A 25119-nucleotide genomic window follows, 5' to 3' on the forward strand; every position below is an offset into this window, starting at 1 on the left:
TATTTCACGAAACGTTTTTATTCCAAATGACATTAGCATTTTATTGTCAAACTTTTTCTTTGGCAAAATTACTGTATGAACTCGTAATAGGTCTGATTTGCTCCACGTTTTTACATTCATAATTATAGCTTGTGCAATGATTACCGTGACTTGCGTATTTTGATATCTTAGTCCTGTATTTGAATATTATTAAAGTCAAATGAATTCAATTGCATTTTGATTTTGGTGCAAATTTGTTCACCCTGTTGATTGAGCAAGTGCAAATTCAAAGACGTCCCCTGAATGATTCTTCCACCACAAATTGAACAATCAAAGGTTTTTTTTCTCCTGTGTGTCACGTGCGAAGAAAGACGTTGCTTTTGTGCGAATGCATTCCCACAAACTTTGCAATGAAAAGGTCTTTTTCTTATGCGTGTTCGCAGACTTTCATTCAGATATCACAATCAAAATTTACATGAACAAAATGAGCGATTTTTTAATTTCGTATGGCCATACTGCATGGATACAACAATCAAGCAAGCGATTTTCATTCAAGCCTTGCTAATACAAAAGCAGTTTAATTCTCAGTCTCAGTAGGAGGGTCCACTGTCGATTAAAGTTTCACAGTCCAAGAAGCTTGAAGGCATCTCTGAAATCGATCTCATTAGCCTGAAAAAGACTTGCCGTTAGAATTATATCAATTTTACTTCACGATTGTTAGTTTGTACCTGAAGGATGCGATTGAGTTTTCTGGACAGTCGGACAGAGTTTTCTTGAAGGCCATCCCAGGCCTTAAATTGGCTTTTTTTACGATCCACAAAGTTCTGCCAGCAGTAGTAATAGTCTAGAATACAACAGAAAGCATCAGTGCTTTCTGAGTAAGATTTTTCACTGTATATGATGATTTCAAAGTACCTTTGTAACTCATGACTGTAATTTGCACTCCCGTTTTCTGCAGGAGTCGTAGCCCCTCTCTCTCGTGACTGTCCTCCACGTCACAAAAGTAGAGACGGGCCACGAAGATCCTTAGTCGAAGGTTGGGCATGCCGCTCAGGAACTGGGACAAAGCAGCGGAGCAATTTGCGCAAGGAGACCAGGAGCAGAACCAAGTGATGGAGTATCTGAGCCTCTTCTGGCCTGCCTCTCCGCTACCCCACACTCCAGGGCACAAGACTCCCAGGTAGCGCAGAAACAGCAGCTAAAGTTCAATGGTCAATGTTTGAAAAAGTACAGTGTATTCAAACATGGACAAACCAATAAAAAAAAACGTTATTTCAAAATATTTCAAATGTATCTATACTCACCTCTACATGGCAGCCATTTTTATTACGGAGATGCCCAAAGTCAAAAGCCAAGGAGTCCGGCCCCATTCGTCTCTTCACCACAAAGCACAGGTAGGTTTCGTGGCGGCCTTTTGCCCAGCGCATGTTCTTGTAGTGGTAGATGAACTTTTTGCGGGGCAAAAGCACACTGACGCATAGGGAGATGAGGCAACATTTACTTTTACAAAATGCACCGGATTATAAAATACACCGACAAAAATTCAAAAGAAAATTCATTTTTTTACGGATAGGCTGCGCCAGACTATAAGACGCAGGTTCTAACATCAGATTTTTATGCAGAAAGCTGATACAAAGCTATTTTTTTTACATTTTTGTTTGATTTAAAACTTTTTTCAAACTGCCTTGCTAAAGCTACATCATGCCTTCAACATACTGAAAATCCCTGCATGTTTAGAAATAAGAGCAACACCAACATATTTCCACCATAACACCAAAACACTCGGATTGTAAGATTACTGCACCAATAGTAACATGCCCGATTTGCATTGTGCTACCTGGTGGAGCGTAAAACTCAAAATCAATACTTCCGTAGAATCTTCTTCTGTCTCCCTTTGTTTACTGGGAGATTAATGACTTGTAAAAAACTGCTGGTAAGCCACAGTGGACGATCAGCCGCAAGGTTCAAAGCGTGAGAAAAAAGTAGCATTTTATAGTCTGAAATTTACGCTGATTTATTATTATGCTTCCCAGCGGCGCAATGCTGCGCTGCACCATCGAATGGACTGTTTCTAATACATAAATTGGCAAAATTTATATTATTTTAACTAGATGCATAAACGAATATATGTATATATATTTCCCCAACATGCAAAATCCGTGGTAAACCAAAAGCAAGCAAAGGACGGTCGGAAGGCAGCTTCACCTCTTTTGGTCTCACTTTCACTCGTCTTGTGAAAACCAGTTCATCAGTACTCAGTAAAACTGAAACCTCAACTGGTTTTTAACAGTGTGAAAATAAAGATTACCCCCCCTGGGGATCACAATAGTAAACCCAAGTGTGATTACACTGCAACAAACATGTTATTTAGCTAACAGAAAAAATGTAACATTTGATAGGCTAAACAGTTTTCGTCTAAAGGTTAAAAGGCGGGATCTACGCGAAAACAAAATCAAAACACGAAATGTGTATAAATGCATTTGTTATGCTCACCTGTCTAGCTTTGTAATCATTTCGAAAGACGCGCTTCGTCAATCACTGGCTTGCGGGTATTCAATGAAGGTGAATGAGAAAGAGCGAAAGTGTGTTTGTGTACGTGTTTGTGCGTGCGTTTTTTTTTTTTTTTTTTTTTGCGAGAGGGAACCGAGAAGTTACATCTCATCATAAACATCCTGCATCCAGCAGATACAGCTTCTGGTTGGACAGAATTTTTTTTTTTGAAAGTTCAATTTTTAGGGGCGTGGCACTATGACGATGAATTCTCTATTCCGAAAAATCACAAGCTATCGTCAGCTGCTTGTGAATTTGTGTAATACTTTTATGATGTTTACATTGAATGCTGAGACCGAACATGAGCCAATCATTGTTTTAATGTTTCTGAATCCAAAGCTAAACAAAAACGATTCTAATGCTTTATTGCACATATTTTGTACTAGAAAAATTAAATTAAACTTAAAAAAAAACAGTCACCAAAAGTATACAGCATGTGCGTAACTATGAATATTTTGAGCCTAGTCAACAACCGTCTGCAAAAGGTCGCCAAAATGTCACCTGTACTGCTTCTTGGACAAGGAAATTTTGAGCACCCTCAAACGTTCCTCTACAGTTTTGACAAGGCATTTTGGAATTAAAAAAAAAGCCACTATAATACAATTTGTCAAAAGGTTGCGTACTGTTCTAATTAATTTGCTGTTAATTTGAAAATAAACATGGATTGGTGAAAAATCAGTTACAAATCTCACATACACCCCAAGGGGTCTTAAAGCATAAAACATTATGATGTACAGCACAAAAAAAGATTGAAAGAAATCTCCAAGGTGGTTTTATGCAGGAGAGAAGCGATAGAGAAGAGGGGCTCAGAAAAATTAAATTAAACTTAAAAAAAAAAAAACAGTCACCAAAAGTATATAGCACGTGCGTAACTATGAATATTTTGAGCCTAGTCATCAACTGTCTGCAAAGGTCGCCAAAGGTCATCAAAATGTCACCTGTACTGCTTCTTGGACAAGGAAATTTTGAGCACCCTCAAACGTTCCTCTACAGTTTTGACAAGGCATTTTGGAATTAAAAAAAAAAGCCACTCTAATACAATTTGTCAAAAGGTTGCGTACTGTTCTAATTAATTTGCTGTTAATTTGAAAATAAACATGGATTGGTGAAAAATCAGTTACAAATCTCACATACACCCCAAGGGGTCTTAAAGCATAAAACATTATGATGTACAGCACAAAAAAAAATTGAAAGAAATCTCCAAGGTGGTTTTATGCAGGTGAGAAGAGATAGAGAAGCGGGGCTCACACGTGAATGCAAACCCCATCCGCACACTCACAAAAACCACAAACACTTCCGATACAGTAAACGTGCAGCTCCCCTGATATCTACAGTACAGTTTTAGCTGTGTGCATTCGATCATTAGTAACATTAAATATCTAGCGCGTAACCTTTAAGTTCCACTGGCGGGTTTACTACAACATAATAATGATATTGTGAAATGATGGCTTTTAGTTTTGCTGCGCCACCCCCATGAAACGATTCTGAAGGCGCCGCTGGTTTGTGAACAGCGTTAGTCAGCAAAACGGACCAAACCATTGGGACACCTGGCTGTTAGATCCTCCAGGCAGCAAAATTGAACACGCCTTGATGAATTCAAACAAGAAAAAGAACATAAACCAACCCCGAAATTGAGGAGGCGTGTCCCTGCGCTTTTTTGTTCATTTAGCGCATCTTCTCATTTGGAACCACACGCTTTTCTCCAGTCCCACACGCCACCACAATTTGGTGAAACCATCCTCATGCCCAAACCTCAGAAGACTGGCACGTACCACCTGGCCCTACCATCTGGGTTTTCCCAAACTGTCAACTCCGGCCCGGCCCGGCACGTCGGCGAGACTGGACGTCCCGCTCGCCAAAACAGGGCGCGTTCCGCTCTTTTCTCCCCCGTCTGTTTTCGCTCGAGCCCGGCCCACGACTCCCCTCGCTCTCTCGTGCGCTCTGCGGTCGGGGGAATTCACCCTCTCCCTTTTTTGCTCGTGTGATGTTAGCCCTCCGCTCGGGCATGCCGTTCGCACAAGACGACGTGCCGCGCATCATCTGGAACTCATTTTTGGGATTGATCCTATTATTGCGCGGCGGCCTAATTTTAGTCTGATTCATGTGTGCGGCCTGGCTTCATACCGCATTACTAGACAGTGCACTAATCCCAAATCCTCTGCTTATTTGATCTCACACACTGGGCCTGTGTACTTTCTGCTTCCTGATCAAATGCCAAATAAAACTGTACGGAACCACTTCCCATGTTGCGCACACTCCACTCTGGGTCATTTCGTTTCATTTACGGCCTGTATCTTGTGGTGACAAGTAATCAAGTACAAATACTTTTACTATAGCTAAAAGGGCCGTAACATGAAAAGGTAACTTTTTGGAGCGTTTAATAATGTTCCAATTGTTGATTTCTCACCTTAGACCAGGGGTGTCGAACTCATATTTATCGGGGGCCGCATTGTAGTTATAATTTTTGTCAGAGTGCCGGTATTATTGTTAAATCAAATCAATTTTAGGTGTGTTTGTCACACTTCTAACTAGTTTTTGAAATAAGAGCCCGGTAAAAACTGTTCAAAAGAGATATTGGGAACAAAAAATGCTTGTTATTTTTACCCCCAAATTTTTAAATGTTGAGGACAACTTGCAAATTTAGTAATTTAACCAGAAATTTGAAGTTTGCCCAAGATTTCGCGGGCCACATAAATTGATGTGGCGGGCCGGATCTGGCCCCCGGGCCTTGAGTTTGACACCTATGCCTTAGACACTCCCAAAGTGTTATTTTCCTTCATTGATGCGTTTCTAAGAATCCCTGCGCTGATAAAAACAGCTTGAAGGGGAGGGGATTTTCCGCGGTGACGAAAATTGCTCACATTGTTTAGTTTTGGCAAGGGTTTGTAAATTTTTTTTAAAAAGTAATATTTTGGATTTATAGGGCAATTTATACACAGCATAGTAACTATATTTGCATCTAATACAGTAAATAAAAGTACAACACTTAAGAAAGTGATTAAATAAAAAAGACTGCTTTCTAGAACTGCTAAAGGTGCATACAGAGCAAGAAAAAGATATTTGTAAACGAAAGCGCTCAATATATCCCCATGTAAATTATCAGGAGGGTGTGCACAATTTTGCAACCACTTAACAGATGCTCAATTTTGACTTTGAGAAAAGTGAGCTAATAGAAGAAAGAAACTGTTAAAATGGGCATGATTGACAGTCAAATTATGGTGTTATGTTCCAAATTATGGAAATTCCTTTGATTTTTTTTGATGATATCATAAAAGAATCACTGGGGGGAAAATGCTAGGGAGTTAAAATTCCCAGCAGATGATTGAAACATGTAAAATTTTAAAAATGCAACGATTCTGACATTTGCATGCGATTGCAGCTGGACGTGTGAGATTTTGCGGACAAAAATAATCATTGTCCAAATTTTGGACCATTAAAAACCATTATAATTACAATTTTTGAGAGGCATTTTAATGGGATTTATGACACTGATTTTCCTACGATTTTTGCGACATTCCGTTGAGCGGCGGTCAAACTATGTCAGCAAACAGAAAATTCATTGTTGACTCGTGTTTCACCTCAAGACTGAAGGTGGCGGTAGAGACCAGTCAAAGCATCATCATTGCCTCACAGCCTACAAAACCAGACCATACCATTTTTCAAGTTTTTATGGATGTTAAATTTAACCTTCATATGTATGGATAGAACTGATGACACCGAACAAATAATATTCACAAATAACTTTCATTCTTACACCTTTAAAAGCATTTACAAAATTCGGAAAATAAGTGTGTGCATTCGAGCTAAATGTTTACATTTTAACTTTAACTGCTGTAGGATCTGCAGTAACTTTTTTTTTTTTTTTTTTGCACAAGTATCTCCTACTTGAGTACTTTTGCCATCTCTCGTCATGTGATGCGGAAGAATCTGCCAGCTTGACGCTGCAGCGCGTTTAACCCCCTTGCCAGAGCCCGAGCGTAGGAAATGCAGAGTCACTCTTTCCGAGCACGCCCACGCCGGGCGCACGCTGGCCATACCGTGCAGACGCATATGACCACAGTCACAAACACACTTTCTTTCCAGTGTGTGAACTCACATCTGTTTCCTGACAACAATAATAGGCCCGAATCGGGCGGGCGCGGAGGCCCCGCTAACAGGTGTCTGCTCCCTCGCCAGTCATGCGGAAAGAAGAAAAGAATCCGACGAGGCCCGACGAAAACGGACAAACGCGGCTTTGACGCGCCGAAAAACTCTGAGCGAGCGTTCGCTAACAACAGTGCGGTGTTACTGGGTGTCGAAGCTTTTTCATCAAAGATAATTAAAGGCTTGCGAGTGCAGCTTGCATGATGGAGTTTGCAGCGTGTGCGTTTTAGACTGTGTGTGTGTGTGTCCTTTGTTTTTGACACAAGGTGGGGACCAAGTCCCGGGTTTCACTGTCTTTGTGGGGCGTCTTGGACTTGTGGGGAACATTTTGGTGGACCCCGTAAGTGCAGGGCAAGATTTTAGAGTGTGGGTTTGAACTGGATTTTGGTTGGGATTAGGGTAAGGCTTACGGTTAGGCAATATTGTGATGGTTAAGGTTAGGGTCAGGGGATAGAAAATGCAGTTTCAATCACGTGTCCTTACTTTGATGTAAAAACCAGTGTGCGTGTGTGTCCTTGGTTTTTGGCAACCAAATCCCAGGTTTTACACGCTGACTATCTATAAAAAGTGCAAAACTATACATAAACCCTTTTTAATACTCACAAAAGAAAAAAAGCTAAATAAATCAACTTTCAACAACTTTTGGTTATTTTTTACAGTGTTTATACAGTTTACAGCTGAGTCCAAAACAGAAAAAAAGTATATATATATATATATATATATATATATATATATATATATATATATATATATATATATATATATATATATATATATACACGACAACATAAAAAATACCAGAATTTGACACTAAAATTAAGGGTGTGTCCTACACACATGTGCGTCCTATATTTTGGGGGCTTATGCAATGTCTTTTCAAATTAAGAGCAAATGAACTGGAACTCTGCACAACTTATTGCTAAATTGTGTTATAGCGACTCCTTTGCAAAACATTGTATGTCATTATTTTCTCAAGAAGAAGAGCCATAAATCATACTGATGATCATACACAAGCTAAATTCTGGATTTGCCGAATAAAATATGCCTCGAGTTACTGCGACAAATGTTGCTCCAAAGCTGAATCAATCAGTCATGGAAGAGACAGCAATCTTTGTTTTGTTTTTTTTTCATCCGAAGATGATTCACACAGGTTTTTGGCTGAAAAAAAATATTTCACATTGAAAAAAAAGGTTGACAACGGACATTTTTTTTTATTATCAGTAGTTGGTATCGGTATTCACCTTGAGAACTCGATTAACTTGGAATAAGGCCGATCTCAGCCCTGTACCCGCTACCAATACTTGTGAGTATGCAATTTTGGGACTTGCGAGTCGAACATTTTCAAATGTGTATTTTCCTACTGTGAAGGTCAGTTTGCATTTTAGCGCCATTTGTGTTTCGGAGCCCGAATAAAATTCGACAGCGAGTAAAAGTTACTCGCACACGTTAGTGAAACAACATCGGCGGTGCGCATACGAGAGCGGTTTTTAATCATATATATGCACAAGAGGTTAACCTGTCTGGCCTCACATTAGCATCGTACAAACATCCTGTCTGCGCTGCGGTTTGGAAGCTGTGGCGCATTGATGCAACGCTCACTGACACCATCTGAGGTTCGTCTAGTCGTGCGGTATTTTGGCGGCGTGCGCGAGTGGACGCTCGTGTCCAACGCTGCTCGGTTTGTTTATACATCTGTCAGGGAACCACTTGATTTAGGAGGCCGGTACGGGCCCGGGGAGGGAACTCCGAAAATTGTAGGGCACGGTTAAAATGGTTGTCGACTGCATTCTTATTGCTTATTTTGTAAATAAGTAACCATGGTGACCACCGCAATTTACAAACGATCTATCTATCTATCTATCTATCTACCTATCTATCTATCTATCTATCTATCTATCTATCTATCTATCTATCTATCTATCTATCTATCTATCTATCTATCTATCTATCTATCTATCTATCTAAAAAGCTAGCTCGCTAGCTATCGAAATAGCTATCTATCTATCTATCTATCTATCTATCGAAAAAGCTAGCTCGCTAGCTATCGAAATAGCTATCTATCTATCTACCTATCTAAAAAGCTGGCTAGCTATCAAAATAGCTAGCTAGCTTTTTATCTATCTATCTATCTATCTATCTATCTATCTATCTATCTATCTATCTATCTATCTATCTATCTATCTATCTATCTATCTATCTATCTATCTATCTATCTAAAAAGCTAGCTAGCTAGCTATCGAAATAGCTATCTATCTATCTAAAAAGCTGGCTAGCTATCAAAATAGCTAGCTAGCTTTTTATCTATCTATCTATCTATCTATCTATCTATCTATCTATCTATCTATCTATCTATCTATCTATCTATCTATCTAAAAAGCTAGCTAGCTAGCTATCAAAATAGCGAGCTAGCTTTCTATCTATCTATCTATCTATCTATAAATAAAACAATTTAGCAACGTTCAAATTGCTGTAATTTCATCAGTTATTGAGCTACATCTGTGTATTGAATATTGTTTTATAGAGTATCATATAATCAAGGGAATGAAGCGTAGAAATAGAATATATTAATATCTGTTTTTTAATTTTCGGAGGTAAAAACTGATTATGTGAAAGCACACTACATATATATTTAATTTTTCTGCCATTCTAACAAGCATGCAGTATTCATAGGCCTCTTGCCACAAGTTATTAACAATATATGAACTGCATATTTACATGTGTATCATAAAATAGTTTTTTTTTTCCCTACAAAAGCCAGATTGTACAGTATGATATAGAATGATTCTTTCTGAAATTTTTGGGCTATGCCCCAGGATAATGTGCATCCATTAAAAAAAAAACAACAACAACAACAAAAAAAAAACAACACTATAAGACAATTCAGCAGGGTGCTTCATGTTCCAATTAATTTGCTCTTAGTTTGAAAATAAACATTCATTTTGGGAAAAATTGGATTAAATTAGGTTTGCTGATACCAGTTATAAATCTACGCCCTGAAGTGCCTTCTAGTATAAAACATACTGTTTTAAAGTATCAAAAAAAAAGATTTAAAGGAAGCTCAAAGGTGGTGCAGTGCAGGTGAGAAGTGATAGCGAAGCGTTCCTTACACGTGAAGGCAAACCCCCATCTGCACACTCATGTAAACCACAAATACTTCCGATACAGTAAAAGTGCAATTTCCCTCACGTCTTCAGTACAGTTTTGCATTACTGTGCGGAAATGCACAAAAAGACCACACTAGCCTACTGAATTCAGCAAACACTCTTTAATATAATCTTATAAATAAGCACATTCATTCTTGTTTGTAGGTTCATGTCATGAGATGTTTTTGTGTTTTATGAAATTGCAATGTAACATTATCACAGTGGTACCTCTACTTATGAACAACTCTAGTTACGAAAAATTCAGGTAACGCAACGCCTCTTCTGAAAAATACTGTCTTTGTATATCATTGTATATACAGTATTTACATAAAAACATATGCATACCACTTTGTGTTGCTGTAAACAAACCGCCAAACACTTTCTCTTGAATCGGGAGTTAGCGTGATGTGAATCAATGGTTGGAATCAAAAAGAATTTTAACAGTAGTATTACAAACTTAAAAATTATGTATAAATTGAGTTAAGATCTTGGATAAAAGTTTGACGTGTAAACTTGATACATAAATGACGCATATTATGTGTGGTTTTCTGTATGAATTATGTGCAGTGTGTTTATATTTTCACTAAACTAATCAATTCATTGAACAAAGGGAGAAAGAAGAAGATGCTATTGAAGTATTAATTTTGAGTTTGGACTGCAGTATTTGTCGGCCTTATGTTGAAAATATCCATCTGTCCACTTAATAAATATGTTGGTGCTAAACATTCAATTGAACATGGACTCAACACGCTGACTATTAATATTATTATCTGTAAAAGTGTTTAAAAGTATAAAAGTATACCTAAACTGTATCTCTTTTAACATCAACAAAAGAAAAAAGCAATATAAATCAACCTGTTCATTATTTTTTACAGTGTTTATACGGGTTACAGCTTAATCTAAAAAAAGCAATGTAAATAAACCTGTTCATTATTTTTTACAGTGTTTATACGGGTTACAGCTTAATCTAAAACTGAAAAAAATAACCAAGTGCATCAAAGTGCCCGAAACAACAACAAAAAAATGCCAATTCTTATTTTATCGCAACTAAACTTCACACGACAAAAACAAAGCTTTTTTTGCGACTTATATACCGGTGCGCTTTATAATAATCCGAAAAATACCATAATTTCGTAAATAGAGGTACCACTGTACTCAAAGTTTTAAATGACGAAGCCAAACTATAGTACAATACAGTGGAGACCCCTAATTAAAAAACAAACCTAAAATCCTCGAGTACGGTAATAAATACGTGTATAAACGCTACTTAAATATGGGCTCTGTACGTGGAAACGTCCAGTTGACATCCCTGAAAGTCGCCGTTGCGCGTACGGATGCTCCGCGCATCACAAGTCTTTGTAAAACACCTTGGTGAGCGGATATCCCAGAAAGCCTCTCTCCGGGGTCTCCAGCCGTCCGTCCTCCCCCTCGTCTTCCGGCTCCTCCCCGAGCTGCAGGTAACCCAGTTTCCTGAAGAAGACCTCGCCCACTTTGGACGGGTAGGGCACGTGGGCGTATACCCGATAGGCGCCCGTTTCCCGCTCCCTTTGCTCCAGGCCGTGGACGAAGAGGCGGGCCAGGCCCTCGCGCCGGTACCAGCTGCCCGTCACCAGCCGACAGAACCTCCCGACGCCGGATCGCTTCTCGCGCTCCCGGAAGAGGCAGCCCAAGATTTCGCCCTCGCTCTCCGCCACCCACACCTGCCCCGCGGCCTGCTCCCTCTCCGGCGTGACGGTCTCCGTCGAGGCTTCCTTGTCTTTTTTGGTCTCGCAGATTCTGCGTCTTGGCTAAATAAGGAGAACAACCGCCAATTTCCTTGGATTCACTAACCCTACGCTCAAGCCGTACCGCAATGGCGCTTTGAGATACAAGCGGACCGATTTATGATTTTTTTTGAGACTCAAGATACCATTAGTGTGATGCTAATGCTAACATGATGGAAACTGCGGGTGTAACTCTTTGAACACACATTTAGATATTCAATGTAATGGTATTCAGTCATATATTCTTTATCCTCTGCAAGGAGCTTGTATATCCATGTAATAGAAAACGATAGCTGTCTGTTTGGCACCTGTTGGCCAAGGCAGGCAGAAGCAATTTAATCGTCATTACTTTTTAGGGACAGACCGATTATAAGCTGGACCAATAATCGGCACCGATATTTGGCATTTTGACAACAATTTGCCTTTTTAAAGGATCTTGACAACAGCAGATCACATTAAAATTGTGTTAGCAATAAAACAATAACAAAGGTGAAATTAGAACCTTTCTGTTATTTTGAAATTTTGGAGAGTTTAAAAAATATTTAGTTTAGAAGTGATTTACTTGTCAGTGTTTTTATTTCATTTTTTACAACTGTGATGTGAGATCCCTGAACTTGTTAGAATTTAACAACAAAGATGTGTGTTGTCAAAAAGAAACAAAAAATCAACATTATACAAACATTTGTTTAATAAATCTATACATTTTAAAAAATGTTTTTCTTTTACTGAAAAATAACTCAGCTTTATATCCTCATGGTACCCAGCCATATAATTTGTCTCCACTGTTGTGTCCTATTTTGTCTCAGGAAGACAGCAAAGATAATTGCATAATACCATTGCAAATACCATATCTATATTTAGTTCTCAGTCATATATTCTTTATCCTCCATGAGGCGCTGATACATCTAACAGTGCACGGTGTATTTGTTTGTATCATACTGCCCCAAGTGGCCAAGGCAAGCAACAGCAATTTAATGTATTGAATGTTTAGGATTACAGTGCTATTTTCTCATTAAAAAAAAAAGGATTTAGTAACGAAGCAACGGCATTTCAATTCATTTCAGTGGTGTGATTTGAGTTAAGAGCATGGTCACAGAATAATTTAAAATTGTATCTGAAGACACTAGTTTGTTCGGTTGTGCCGAGGAACTACTCTATACTAGAATTGAGTTTCATTTGGACAAAAGCAGTGCTTTGACACATCTTGGGGAATATTGATGCTAAACATGGTGAAAGGAGAATCTTTGGTAAGACAAAAGGAGTGCTTTGGTGCCATCCTTTGGCATCTATAGGTAATTATAGATCATTATTGGGGTAAGCACCTTGAAACGCAAATTTGATAATAAATGTAAACATTCAACCAACCTTGTTGGTCGTGGCTTTCTTGCCACTGATCCGAGAGTACGGATTCTGCAGGATCTCGTCCTGGGTCCCCCTGAAGCTGCTGCCCACGTAGTCCCAGGAGGGGCGACTGCAGCCCAGAACCCCCGAAGAACGCGGTATGGTGATTTTGAGGTAGATGATGAGCAGGAAGACGGGAATGGCCAGGGCCAGGATGAACGAGTGAATGAGGCAGCGCAGGGCGGACGAAAAAACCGCCAGGATGAAAAGGCAGAGCGGACGAGTGAGGATGTGCAGGATCAGGCGGTTTTCCATGCCCTCGCAGCCCTCCTGCAACAAATTCAAACAACTGATGTTAAAAAAAATTGGATCAATATGAAGACTCCCTTATTAACTCCTTCAATCCCTATCAATAATAATACAAATAATAATATTTTATATATATACTGTTTATATATACGTATATTATTTTTAATTTCACTCGTTTTTTTTAATAATTTTTATTCAAAAGATTTTCAACTGTTTGGCTAAAGTATAGTCTCAAAATGAATGGTGCTAAATAAGGTAATATTAAAAAATATTTTAATCATATATATATATATATATATATATATATATATATATATATATATATATATATATATATATATATATATATATATATATATATATACACAGTATATAGCATGAAAGAAATAGATTATTTTAGGTAATGAAGCACTAAGGCAATAGATTAGGTAATTAAGCACTAAAGTAATCAATTACTCAGATTAACTAAGTACTCAAGTAATCGATCAGTTTAGATCATTAAAAACGAAAGCAATTGATTACTTTGAGTAAATAAGTACCTAAGTAAGGGTTTACTTGATTACTTTATTCCCTAATGAGTACCAGCTATTTTTAGAGGCCACTTTTCAGCAAACCACTTTGATTTATTTGGGAAAAAAATAAATAAATAAAAGCCTCAGGTTGAATATCTGGACGTAAGACGTAAAAAAATTGGGGATTGAATGAGTAATCGATTAATTGCGATTAATTTTGACAGCTCAAATGCAATTCTTTATCAATTCAACTCATGAATCATAAGCCTTTTTACGTGTAGCAAATATCGTTGTCCTCTATTTGATTTCTCAATGTTGAACAAACCTTAATGAGCGCTTTGACCATGTCAACGTCATCCTCCCTCATCCTCCTCAGCACCACTTGATCCAAGTCCAACCTCACCATGATTAATGGAATTTCCTATCACTTTGACATAACATTGGCGATTCAATATGCAGAGCTGGAAAAAAAACACACACACAAAGAAAATGCATTCATGTTAATGCGACACGCACGGCAATTTTGACTGTATACAATGAATGCATAATTAACTCGTGCGCCGTATCTACGTACTAAAATAATCATAGAAAAAAATAATCGGTTTTTGGTTGCACTGCGGTTATTGACCATTTAAGGCGAAGTCGGCAGTCGACGTGATCTTTCGACAATAACGTGATAGCCACTAGCCCAGTTTACCTTTTTCCACGCACGGCACAAAAAACGTTCGGGCAAATGTGGCGAAATGTGTATTTATGTTGTGATGTCCGTGGAGTCTTGCTAACTGAATGGAATGACCGCAGTAGTTTCTTCGTAAGTCTGCTATTCAAGATACACACTTCTCCGTCTTAATTTAGCCGTTGCGTTTCCGGTATGGAGGTTTACGTCGTTTCCGTAAGTGAGTTGCGCATTGCGTAGATTTTACGTGAATGGCTAACGTTACATGTAGTTCACTTGACTTTTAACGGTTCTCGGTTCCCAAAAAGCATTTTTATGGTTTATTTGATAAATGATTTGTTTTCAATGTTCAATTAATACTTTTAAAACATTGGTGTTCAAACTACGGCCTCGGGGGCCGTTTGCGGCCGATGGTTCGCTTTTTAACGGCCCACAAAGTTTGACATGGTCCGCTTTGTTGTTAAAGTCAAAATGTTGTCATAGTTTATTTGATAACTTATGTGTTTTCCATATGCAATTATTACTCTTAAAAAAGTGGTATACAAACTCCGGCCTGGGGGTCATTTGCGGCTGACTCCACTTTTTTAACAACAAAAAAAGTGCATTTTTTTTGACACCCCTGCCTGAAAAAAACACATGTTCAACTTGCTGTCAAATGAAAATGAATAATGATAATGAATAATACACTATATATATATATATATATATATATATATATATATATATATATATATATATATATATATATATATATATATATATTCTTTTTTTTCACTGCTTAAAATGGCAGACTAAAACATAAAAAGCACAGCGCAAACAAATAAAATGAATGAAGACGTTTATTATTAAGCTACTATTAACATTGTGAACAAATAGACAATTTACATGTATTCACAAAAACATAGTTTATCAATCCATTGACTGGGAGTCATTTCAACTAATATATAATAAGGACAATTCAAAAGGTCATGCCCCGCCTATTCAAATGTATAACATTTTTAATATGCGGCACCGTGGCATTACAACACATTTTTTTCCCCCTATATCAGTTCTAGGATATTGAAAGTAAAGTGCTAGTAAAATGAGGCACCGGCCTGTTCATTCACTTACACGCTTACTACATCTTCACCTTAATTTGACCTCCTATAAACGTATCAATGCACACGTGCAATGTGTTTTTTTTGTACTTTTTGCATAAATTTAACAATGAGCTTCATGGCAAAATTCATCAGTGGTCTTTCCTTTCTTTCAGTGATTCTTCCACTCTTTGTTTGACTCAAAAATGTGGAACCCATAAAGGTCAAATCAAGTTTACATGTAAAAGTTACAGTGCTTCTTAGATTCCTTCTGACACATCAACCCAAAACCCGATTGCTTAAACCAACAATTTGTGAGTTGTAAAATTTAAATTCATATATAAAAATAATGTATATATCAGGGGTGTCAAAATATGGCCCGCGGGCCAGTTGTGGCCCGCAAACAGGTTCAATCGGGTGCACTTGATGATTTCATAGAGTATGAAAAAAATTACCTGACTTTTTTCAATAATTAAAAAACTTGAAATGGTTTATGATATTGTTGTATTAAAGTTATATAAATATATACCATGACTTTATTGGTCTGGTCTAGATTTTTCTTCACGCTAAAATAAATTTGACACCCCTAATATATATATATATATATATATATATATATATATATATATATATATATATATATATATATATATATATATATATATATAATATATATGTATTTGCCATTTTCAAACAAGCTGAATGTCTGGACTATTAAAGACGCGACTTATAGAGAGGCATAAAAACATCTTGGAGAATGAACAAGTTGGTCAAAGAGGCCCATATTCGGAGCCGATATTCATTTTCAACAAAAGGAAATTTATTTCCATAAAAACAAAATAATCCACCAAAACTAAAAACCAAATCAGGGTCAGCGGGATCTCTTATTAGGTTTGCTAAAAATTCCTATGAAAAGTTCCTCGAACTTAACAGTTTTATTCCGTGATCAGTCATCAATTTCAAATGAGTAAAAATGCCAAATATTGGCGCAAGTAATGGGCCCGGTTTGCTAATGGGTCTATTCCTATACTAAATAGAGGAGCATGTCTTTGGTAGATGTCCGTTTCCGACTTCCTGTCCTTCCGACGTCTCTACCCCGGTATCATCCGTACAGTTTTCCTTGGAAGACTTTTCCATTGCGTCTTCACCGTCGCCCTCCGATTTCCCGCGCCCGCTCTGCGCGCCGTCCGCATCGCCGATTCTCTGCATCCCTTCCTCAATTAAATTGCTGGTGCTTACCTCGATGATGACGATTTCGTCCCCCCCTTCCAATTGGAAGATCCCGCCGGCGCCGCCGCCGCCGGCGCGATCGGCGCCGCCCTCTCCCATAATGGGCCCGTTGCGTTCGATCAAAGCGATCATCTGCACCCCGTCCTCGGCGTCTCGCTCCATCTTGCTCTCGTCGCCGACTTGGAAGACCACGCCCTGACCGTGAAGCGGCACCAGATCCCCGGCGGAGGAAACGGGCAAGCCGCTGTCCCGCTCTCGGCCCAATCCCGCTTGGGATCGATCGCTCTCCCGTTCCTCGGGGTGAAAGCGGAAAACGAAGGAGCCGGCTTGGTTGAACTCCTTTTCTCCCGATGGACCTTCACCCGGTTTCTCCCCTCCCCATTCTTGGAGAAGCGACATCATCCCGTCTTTTTCTCCCCCCTTAGCCGTGTCTTCGTTTGCCTCAAATTGCAGCACCAGCGATTTTGCCTCCCCGGTCAGTCCGGCGCCCGTGGCATCTTCTGACGAGGCGCCCCTTTCTTCAAAGCGTAACACGTACGACTCGCCTCCCTGGTCCGCGTTGCTCTCTTCCTTGGCTTGTCCTTCGTTGTCGAAACAGAAAACGAAGCGCTTCTCCGTTTCCGGATCGATCAAATCCGTCCGGGCGTCCTCGTCGGGGGTCGCGGTTGAAATGCCGCCTTGTACGCCGGAAGACGAGATATTTTGGAGGGCGGCGCCGTCGGATGCGACGGGCGGGAGCGGCGGCGACGAGGCCGGGTCGGCGGCGCCCCCGTCGGGCGGCGCGGCGTTACGGTTCGCCTCGGCCGATTTCTGCTGTGCCGATTTTGGTTTGCGACCCCGTCGACCCCGCGCCGTCCTGTTGCTCTTCCCTAAAATGGGCCGACGGAGTAAAGAGTTGGCCGGGAGTGAGGCTAAGGGGTAGTTGGGGTTTTTATTATTACTGAACGCGGCGATGGGGGTCTGCCGGTGTTGGGGCGGTAGAGCCGGAAAGGGGGCGACCTGAGCGTGGAGAGTCTGAAAGACGGGGACCCCGGTGGGCTCCGGGGCCGCGGGAGGTTGGCTGGCCGCGGGCACCAGAATCAAACTGGATTGGGAGCCGTTGGTAGAAGGGCACTGGAGTAAATAGAAATTCTGCGGCTGGGACGGCGGCGGCGGAGGCGGAGGCGGGGCCGGCGGCTGCACGGGACCCGACAAAGGGATGAGCTGCAAACCGCTGGCCGTCCGAACCATGAAATAGTTCTGAGAGGTGTTGACGGGGATGTTGAGCGCAGGCTGGGACACGATGAGGCCCCCGCTGTGCCCCGACGCTTCCAGGGTGATGGGATTGAGAAGAGTGGCGGTGGTGGTGACCCCGCCCACGCTGGCCTTGACCGACACTCCGTCCCGACGGGCGCTTTCCATGTGGGGCGGCGGGAGGGAGCCGCCGTGCGTTCGGATGTGCCTCTGCAAATACGAGTGCATGACGAACTCTTTGGAGCAGTACGGGCATTTGAAGTCCTTCTGCGGGGAATGCGTGCGAAGGTGGAGCTGCAGGTTGGAGGAGTGCGTGAAGCATTTTTGACAGTGGGAACACTGGAAGGGTCTCTCGCCGGAGTGGGTGCGTTCATGCTGTGGAAAAAAAAACAGGAAGAAACATGAGCGTGAGGTTGGAGCCCGAGGATTCGGAAATGGAGCACGGTCACATCGGCTGATTGGAACTGAGGACAAAAAGAAGGAGTTTATATTTTTTTTAAGCGCTACGAAGCAACAAAATACCGCAATTCCCCAAATATAAGACACCTAACGCTCGCTTCATATTTTCTTGCATTCACATATGTAAGTTACATCTTTGTTGTAATCGTGTTTCAGATTTCCCACATTGTTAGCGGTCTATGAACGCTTCACCAGGGAAATGTTGAATGCGCTCCAAGGAGGTGTTTTCCTTTTCCTCTCGACGCAGCTCGAGTTCATTTTGCCATAAATACCTTACCGCGCTCTGAATTGAATCAGCCGGAGACATCACGATTTTGACACGACATGAACGTCAAACGCAAGGGGCGGAACGCGGCGCTGACCTGTTTGAGGTTTGACGTCTGCGAGAAAGATTTGGAGCAGATGCCGCAGACGTGCGGCCGCAGTCCCGAGTGCATCTGACCGTGCCTGCGCAAGCAGCTGGTGTTCTTGAAGGACTTGCCGCACTCCTTGCACACGTAAGGCCTCTCGCCCGTGTGCTGCCGCAGGTGGTACTGATAATGCGAACTCCACTTGAACGTGAGGGCGCAGTAAGGGCACTGGAACGCCCGCACGCCCGTGTGCACCTGGCCGAGACACGCACGCAGAAATATTCTCGGGGTTCTCCACAAAAAGCTTCAGCGCGTTCGTCGAAAGAGCCGGAATCTTTTTTTCTTACCCGTTGGTGGATGGAAAGCAGCGAGGACCTCTTGAAACTCTTTCCACACTCTGTGCAGCGGTAGGGTCTCTCCCCGGTGTGATCCCTCATGTGGTACTTGAGCCCAGATGAACCTTTGAAGGCTTTTCCGCACTCTGAGCAGCGATACGGTCGCTCTTTATGAAAAGAGAGGAAAGCACGCTAGGAATTTCCACCCATGCTGGAATGCATTGAGCCACCAAAGTCATTCGATGTGATATGGTTTTCTTTTCAAATCAAGAGAAAATTAATTGGAACATGAAGTAACTCGCGAACTCTTGCTCTTTTTGATCATTGTAAATTCCAAGTATTTATTGTAAATAAAACTCAACCTAAAAATGGTCATGCTGCAATGAATTTGCTTTCGATTCGAAAAGAAAAACGTGCTGTTCTTGTGCAGCACTAAAAAAAGTTTGAAATTAGATTCGCTGATAACTCCCGAAACCCTGTAAAAAAGGCATCACTAATGACAATGTTTATCTGTATAAAACGTATGGTTGAATTAGCCTGAAAAGAATCAAATTGTATTTGCTGATACCTGCAGAAGCCTCGTTAAAATTGCATCACCATGGAACCATCACGAACTTAATGAAGTTATAAAGTGTTCCAATGAATTTGCTTTTAATTTGAAAAGAAGGATGAGCTTTTTCTTTCACAGCACTAAAAGCATTAAATTATATTTGTTGATACCTGCAGAAAACCTGTTAAAATGTCATCACTAATGACAATACAGAGCTGTATAAAACTTAATGAAGTTGCACAATGTTCCAATTAGTTTGCTCCTAATTTGAAAAGAACAATGTGCTGTTCCTTTCACGGTATGAAAGCATAAAATGAAACTTGCTGATACCTGCAGACAGCTTGTGAAAATTGCATCACTAATGACAATGCACGGTTGTATAAAATCTAATGAAGTTGCATCACGTTCCCATGAATTTGCTCTTAATTAGAAAAGAAGACTGCGTTGTTCTTGTCACAGCACTAAAACCATTAAACCATATTTGCTAATACCTGCAGAAAACCTGTTAGATTTTCATCATTGATGTGTCGCTGTATAAAACTCCACAAAGTTGTATCGTGTTTCAATTCATTTGCTCATAATTCGAAAAAAGTGCTGTTTCTGCGCAGCACTAAAAGAACGTGAAATTAGTTTTGCTGATACCAGCAGAAAGCTTGTTAAAATTGCATCACTTATGACAATGCGCAGGTTTATAAAAGTTGACAAAGTTGTATCATGTTACAATTAATGTGCTCTTAATTTGAAAAGAATCCTGTCACAGCACTAAAAACATTTAACTAGATTTGCTGATACCCGCAGACTCTTACATATCCCCCTTTACGTAACCCCCGGGGTACTCTTGCGCCCATTCAAAGCTGTTCCTTTCTTATTTCTATTACCTCCAACGGTGGTGTTCTTGCACCCGCCGGCCTTTTTGGAATTTTTGGCCGGTTTGACGGGCAGTTCTTCCCGCTCCTCGCTCATGGCTGCGACGCTGGCACCAATCTCCTTCTTTGACTCCTGCTGCTTGTCGGGCGAGGAGGGCAGCGGAAGGGACAAGGAGAGGGAAGGGGGGCACACGATCTCGGCTTCGGCCTCGGCCAGCATCCGTTGCTCGGGGGTGTGCGAGTGCTGGTGGGTGAGAAGCGAGGACAGCAGGGGGAAGGAGCGGTCGCAGGCGGAGCAGCTGAACTGGGAACGGGACTGGGATGACGAGGAGTGCATCTGGACGCGCGACAGAAGCGGAGAATTATTTCAGGAATCGTTAATTAAACGGCTACATTTTGCCGTAGCTTTTCAATAAACAACGCGGTGCTGTAATTTGTACGCCGCTGCGAGGAGCGGAGCGGCTATTCTCACCAGTGACACGTGTCTGTTGAGGCCTCCGCTGGTCTTGAAAGACTTATTGCACTGGCCACATGACAGCCCTGCCCATGCGGTTGCAGCTTCTGACTGAACACTTTTGGAGCTCTGAATCACCTTGCTTAAGCTCTGCAGAAGGTCAAACTGGGCCTGGGTGGCGCCCACACTCTGGAGGAGCAACCGAAGAAAGTGGAATTCATTCACATCATGTGTGAAGTTAAAACTGAGATTAAATTGATTTCAAATAATTCCAAAAATATCTTGGGTGTGATTTGTTTTCAAATAGGTGGCAAATTATGTTAGGGTTATATATTTAATTTATATACATTTAGGTAGTCAAAAAACACCTGGAAAAACAAAACACGTCAAAGTACGTCTTTGGGATTGAAAGGGAGAATATGCAGGTACGGCACGCGCGTGTTACCGCCTCCTTTTTTACCGCCTCCTTTTTTACCGCCTCCTTTTTTACCGCTTACCGAATCGTTTGCGTCGGCCGGGTCCGTAAGTCCGAGGAGCGCCTCCGCCGTAGGTCCGCCTTCAGCCGCCGCGGTGGTCTCGACCACCTCCTCAAAGTCGGCGAGCAGGTGTCCGGTCCCGACCAAGCCGTCCCCTACGTCCACGTTGACCTCCGCCGAACCCGCTTGCGCTTCCCCGCCGGATCCGTGTTCCTCCGGAGCCACGTGAATGGACTGGTGCTCCTCCAGATCGGTCCGCGTGGCAAAAGTGTGGTTGCAGCTGCCGCAGCTGTAAAGCAGCAAGCAGGCGCCGGTGTGTGTGCTCAGGTGGACCTCGGTCCCGATGGCGCGGGACGCGGCCGCGCCCTCCCCCGACGGGGCGAGGCCGAGCCGCGGGAGCAGGTTGGCGTCTTGGCCGGACGACGAAGCCGATAGGAAGACTTCCTCCATCCCCACCCCGTCTCCGTCGCCCCCTTCCTGGCTTACGTATCCCACCATGGCCGTCAACAGGGATGTGGTCTCTTCCTCCGAGCCCACCACCACCACCTCCACCAGGTCGCGCTCCCGCCCTTCCCCCTCCCCCTCTTTGCCTTCGGCGCCACCCGAGCCGGAGTGCGAGTTCTTGTGGAGCGCCAGGTTGGACGAGTGCGTGAAGCTGCGTCCGCATTCGCCGCACACGTAGGGCCTCTCGCCCGTGTGGATCCTCATGTGCTGCCTCAGGTTTGTGGACTGAGTGAAGGATTTGCTGCACACGTCGCAGGTGTAGGGTTTGAGACCCAGGTGGACGTTCTTGTGCCGCCGTAGACTGCTGGAGTTCTTGAAGGCCTTGGGGCAAGTGTCGCACGGGTACGGACACTCGCCGGTGTGCTGGCGCAGGTGATACTGGTAATGGGAACTCCATTTAAAGGTCAGGGGGCAATATGGACACAAGAATGTCCTTACACCTGTGTGGACATTCTGATGCACCTGTTGACGGACAACAAATAGGACCACTTCAATTATCTTTTTTTAACCCCCGACATTTTATTGTTATTTTTTTATTTAAATGTCCTATGTGATGTCATGAGACTTCAGCAGATCTTATGAGACCGCCCCGTAACGCATAATGATTAAATGAAGACTTTTCAAGACTTTTAAGACCTTTAAAAGCAGAGATAAAAAAAAGTAGTAAACTAATATTACTGAAACTCCATTCAGCGCCAAAGTAGGAATTTGGAAGACGGAAATAACTTAAAAAAGGAATAAAAAAAACTTGCAGTGCCACCTGTGTCTGATATATTAGACTTTTACACATAAAGTTGCGTCACATAAGACAAATCGCATCCGCTTAAAAAAAAAAATGGCATACAATGTGTTGCAAAATTGTCACTAACAATTTAAAAGGAAGTTGCATCATGTTCCAATCAATTTGTTTTGATTCTGAAAAGAAAACTGTATTGTTCATGCCACGTCATTACGAAGCATTAAATTAGATTCGCTAACCTGTAGAAATCTTTTGTTTTTTTGTTTACGCACATATTTTCTTTAGCTAGTATGGTTAAATTATGTGACTTATTATTTTTGATTTTTTTTATCTTCATTATGCTTTTTATTCTATTTTAGTTATAGTACGTCATACTTTTTATTTACTTGGCTCTCAGCAGCCGATGCCTGTTGCAGCTAATTTTAGCTGAGGTTGTAACGGCATTATTTTCAATAAAAGAAGCGAGCGGACTGAACCAACGTCCGAGTCCAGCCTTTTTCACACATTGGAATGTTTGGGGAATTACAGTACTTCCCTTCTGTTTTAAACTCTTTTAATTTTTTGCAAGCACTTTGAGAAGATTATGTTTATCGTGTCATGTTTACATTACATCTGGCCATCACCTGGAGAAGAGAGGAGCGCTTGAAGGCTTTGCCACAATCTTGACATTTGTAAGGCTTCTCTCCTGAGTGAGACCTACGGAAATAGATACTTTCTTTATATTGATCTTGTAAAAGATCTCATGATGCAGGAACCTTTTTTTTTTTTGGTCTCATGCGGAATTTACCTCTGATGATAGAGCAATGCAGAAGAGCCCTTAAAGGCCTTGGGACAAAGGTTGCAGCGGTATGGTCTCTCATTGTTGTGGCTCCTCTGATGATGCGTGAGCCGGGAGGACCACCTGAAGCTCTTGCCGCAATCCAGACACCGAAAGGGATGCTCGGACTGCTCGGCCTGCTGGGTGGACTTCGCCGTCCCACTCTCCATGTCCAGAACCACCTCCACACTGTCCACCATGCCTTTGTTGCCATCTACCAGGTCCCCTCTCTCGCGGTCATCCTCGCCGTCCTCGCCCGAGCCGAGCAGGGACGGGAAAGGAGAGAGGGAGGCGGAGGACTGTGAAGCCAAGAGTTCTGCTTGGACCACCAGAGTGGCCACAGAGTTCGCCATGACAGGTGAGGGTTTTCCTTGGATGCAGATCAATTTTGGAGCACAGTCTTACACTTCATCCAGTCCATCCTTTGTTTGTTGTTACTCTTCTTGAATCCCGTCCCAACACCGGAAGCTGCAGCTGTTCCAGTTCCAGTTCCACGCAAAACTGTCATAAACAAAAAGAAGTAATAATAATCCGGTGTCACTTCACTCGTGCCCAATTCTCACTTTCATGGTATCTTCTTGAACTCTCCACTATGTTTGCTTGCTGTCACTTCTCGGCATATTATTGCTTGCTAGCTCGACACAAACCCCAACTCGCATGAGACAAAATGTCCTCGCGTAACACAAAAGCGAGACGTGTGAGCTAAACGTAAACACAAAAACTCTCAGGTATTTATTTTTTTTCTTTACAGTGTCAACAAACCAGTCAACCTTACTTAGTGGCCCGTATTTGGCCCTCGGCTAAGCAGAACAGCGTCTGTTTAATGTTCGATATTTACATGCATGAACATCGACTCGTAAGCGAAACTCGTAGCGTTATCTTGAAGTCCCTCGCAAACGACATTATTGATTATATGAGAATGAGATGCATACCGCAGTGCTAATCCACACAACCTTAACAATAAACAGCACAGACTAACCTCCTCCACCCGAAGACGCCCCCCAAGAACGATGATGCCGATTGGTCTTTAGAGTCAAATGATGGGCTTTTCCGATTGGCCAATGCCTTCTTTCAGAGCACGGTTATCCTCTATTTTTATTTTATTATATCAGAACCCTCGTTTTAATGTATGTATGTAACGTTTTGTTATATTTTAAGTAAAATAAATTAAAAGATCAAAATTTTTCTTTACCGTGTCAATACAACGTCGAATCGGTACCCTTTGGCAATGTCGTAAAGCTTTCTGGGAGATGTAGTGTTCATGCGTAGCCGAATTGCGTCGGCTAAATGTTCGAAAGTTGTGTTGAGGATAATGTACACATTGCATACTTCTTCGTCAATAATAAAGACTCGTGTTTTAGGGAATATCGTTCAAGAACCTGTTAAATGAAAAACGTTTTTTTTTGAAAGTCATCTCCAGTAATTACAACCTAATAACAAATATTGAAGCAATTGATTATGATCGCATTATTTAGTTACATTAGTTTGTATTTATTTAACATTTCTTGCAGCTCTGTACGTCAATTTCTGTGATATATTGAATATATTTTTGCATCATAACTCATGATTTGGTGCAATGCATCATGGGAACATATTCAAGTGACTATCACTCCT

At 41.6% G+C, this 25119-nt stretch overlaps 3 protein-coding genes across 7 annotated transcripts; all 3 read right to left on the reverse strand.

Moving 5' to 3' along the window:
• Window positions 1-473: 473 nt before the first annotated feature.
• On the reverse strand, window positions 474-6713 carry aicda (activation induced cytidine deaminase). Of its 3 annotated transcripts, none has more exons than XM_088411881.1 (5): window positions 6626-6713; window positions 1284-1355; window positions 895-1177; window positions 708-823; window positions 474-648 (listed from the first exon to the last, which is right to left on the reverse strand). In XM_088411881.1, the coding sequence occupies exons 2-5, from the start codon at window positions 1347-1349 to the stop codon at window positions 601-603; spliced, it is 513 nt and encodes a 170-aa protein (XP_088268007.1). In that variant the 5' UTR covers window positions 1350-1355; window positions 6626-6713; the 3' UTR covers window positions 474-600. The 3 variants fall into 3 exon arrangements, with proteins under 3 accessions (XP_088268007.1, XP_088268005.1, XP_088268006.1); XM_088411879.1 differs by lacking the exon at window positions 6626-6713 and adding an exon at window positions 4154-4778 and having other exon boundaries at window positions 1284-1449; XM_088411880.1 differs by lacking the exon at window positions 6626-6713 and adding an exon at window positions 2473-3546 and having other exon boundaries at window positions 1284-1449.
• Window positions 6714-9922: 3209 nt separating this feature from the next.
• Window positions 9923-14607, reverse strand: nat14 (N-acetyltransferase 14 (GCN5-related, putative)). Of its 2 annotated transcripts, XR_015865239.1 has the most exons (5): window positions 14438-14607; window positions 14066-14201; window positions 12944-13249; window positions 10739-11602; window positions 9923-10670 (listed from the first exon to the last, which is right to left on the reverse strand). XR_015865239.1 is itself a non-coding variant. In XM_088411877.1 (4 exons), exons 2-4 carry the CDS (start codon window positions 14144-14146, stop codon window positions 11162-11164), a joined length of 828 nt encoding a protein of 275 aa, XP_088268003.1. In that variant the 5' UTR covers window positions 14147-14201; window positions 14438-14607; the 3' UTR covers window positions 9923-11161. The 2 variants fall into 2 exon arrangements, 1 of the variants encoding a protein (XP_088268003.1); XM_088411877.1 differs by having other exon boundaries at window positions 9923-11602.
• A 1559-nt stretch (window positions 14608-16166) lies between these two features.
• znf628 (zinc finger protein 628) lies at window positions 16167-24504 on the reverse strand. 2 transcript variants are annotated; one of them, XM_088409350.1, is made up of 9 exons: window positions 24485-24504; window positions 23476-24006; window positions 23312-23384; window positions 21467-22411; window positions 20988-21158; window positions 20528-20852; window positions 19112-19266; window positions 18777-19019; window positions 16167-18330 (listed from the first exon to the last, which is right to left on the reverse strand). In XM_088409350.1, exons 2-9 carry the CDS (start codon window positions 23856-23858, stop codon window positions 16522-16524), a joined length of 4104 nt encoding a protein of 1367 aa, XP_088265476.1. In that variant the 5' UTR covers window positions 23859-24006; window positions 24485-24504; the 3' UTR covers window positions 16167-16521. The 2 variants fall into 2 exon arrangements, with proteins under 2 accessions (XP_088265476.1, XP_088265475.1); XM_088409349.1 differs by having other exon boundaries at window positions 24438-24485.
• Between the last annotated feature and the right edge of the window lie 615 nt (window positions 24505-25119).

The sequence above is a fragment of the Hippichthys cyanospilos genome, chromosome 3 (assembly GCF_059441005.1).
Source record: "Hippichthys cyanospilos isolate Australia breed blue-spotted pipefish chromosome 3, RoL_Hcya_1.0, whole genome shotgun sequence".
Classification (NCBI taxonomy): Eukaryota; Metazoa; Chordata; class Actinopteri; order Syngnathiformes; family Syngnathidae; genus Hippichthys; species Hippichthys cyanospilos.